The sequence below is a fragment of the Penaeus monodon genome, chromosome 20, assembly GCF_015228065.2.
Source record: "Penaeus monodon isolate SGIC_2016 chromosome 20, NSTDA_Pmon_1, whole genome shotgun sequence".
Taxonomy (NCBI): domain Eukaryota; kingdom Metazoa; phylum Arthropoda; class Malacostraca; order Decapoda; family Penaeidae; genus Penaeus; species Penaeus monodon.
The window spans coordinates 2,059,540-2,059,883 of NC_051405.1; the positions used below are offsets into that span (position 1 = coordinate 2,059,540).

Genomic DNA, 344 nt, shown 5'->3' on the forward strand with positions numbered 1-344 from the left:
CAGAAAAGATCTCTCCCGTACATGCTTTCAGTGTTTCTTCCCGTCGCGTCTCTAACCTGCTACTAAAACCCGCCTTTGCTCCGCAGAGGGGCGCACTCTGGCCATGACCTACGAGTGCAAGTTCATCGAAGTGAGCGCCGGCATCGATCACAACGTGGATGAGCTTCTCGTCGGCATCTTGACCCAGGTCGGCGGCTTTTGATTTTGGCTTTGGCGGGTTTCTGCGGGTTTGGGATGTTTTGGTTGGAGCGGTTTTGTGGGACGCGACGAGTGCGGTTTTAGGGATTCTTCTTTCTTTTTTCCTTTTTTTTTTGGGGGGGGGGGGGTGCATTGGGTTTTGCGGT

The 344-nt window shown here is 53.5% G+C and overlaps 1 protein-coding gene across 1 annotated transcript in view; it reads left to right on the forward strand.

Annotated features, from left to right (window-relative positions):
- Positions 1–344, forward strand: part of LOC119586034 (GTP-binding protein RAD-like) — a 10,863-nt gene that overhangs the window by 9,717 nt on the left and 802 nt on the right. The window contains exon 3 of the mRNA XM_037934738.1: positions 87–187. Within this exon, the coding sequence (XP_037790666.1) occupies positions 87–187 (101 nt within the window). The remainder of the gene's footprint in view (positions 1–86; positions 188–344) is intronic.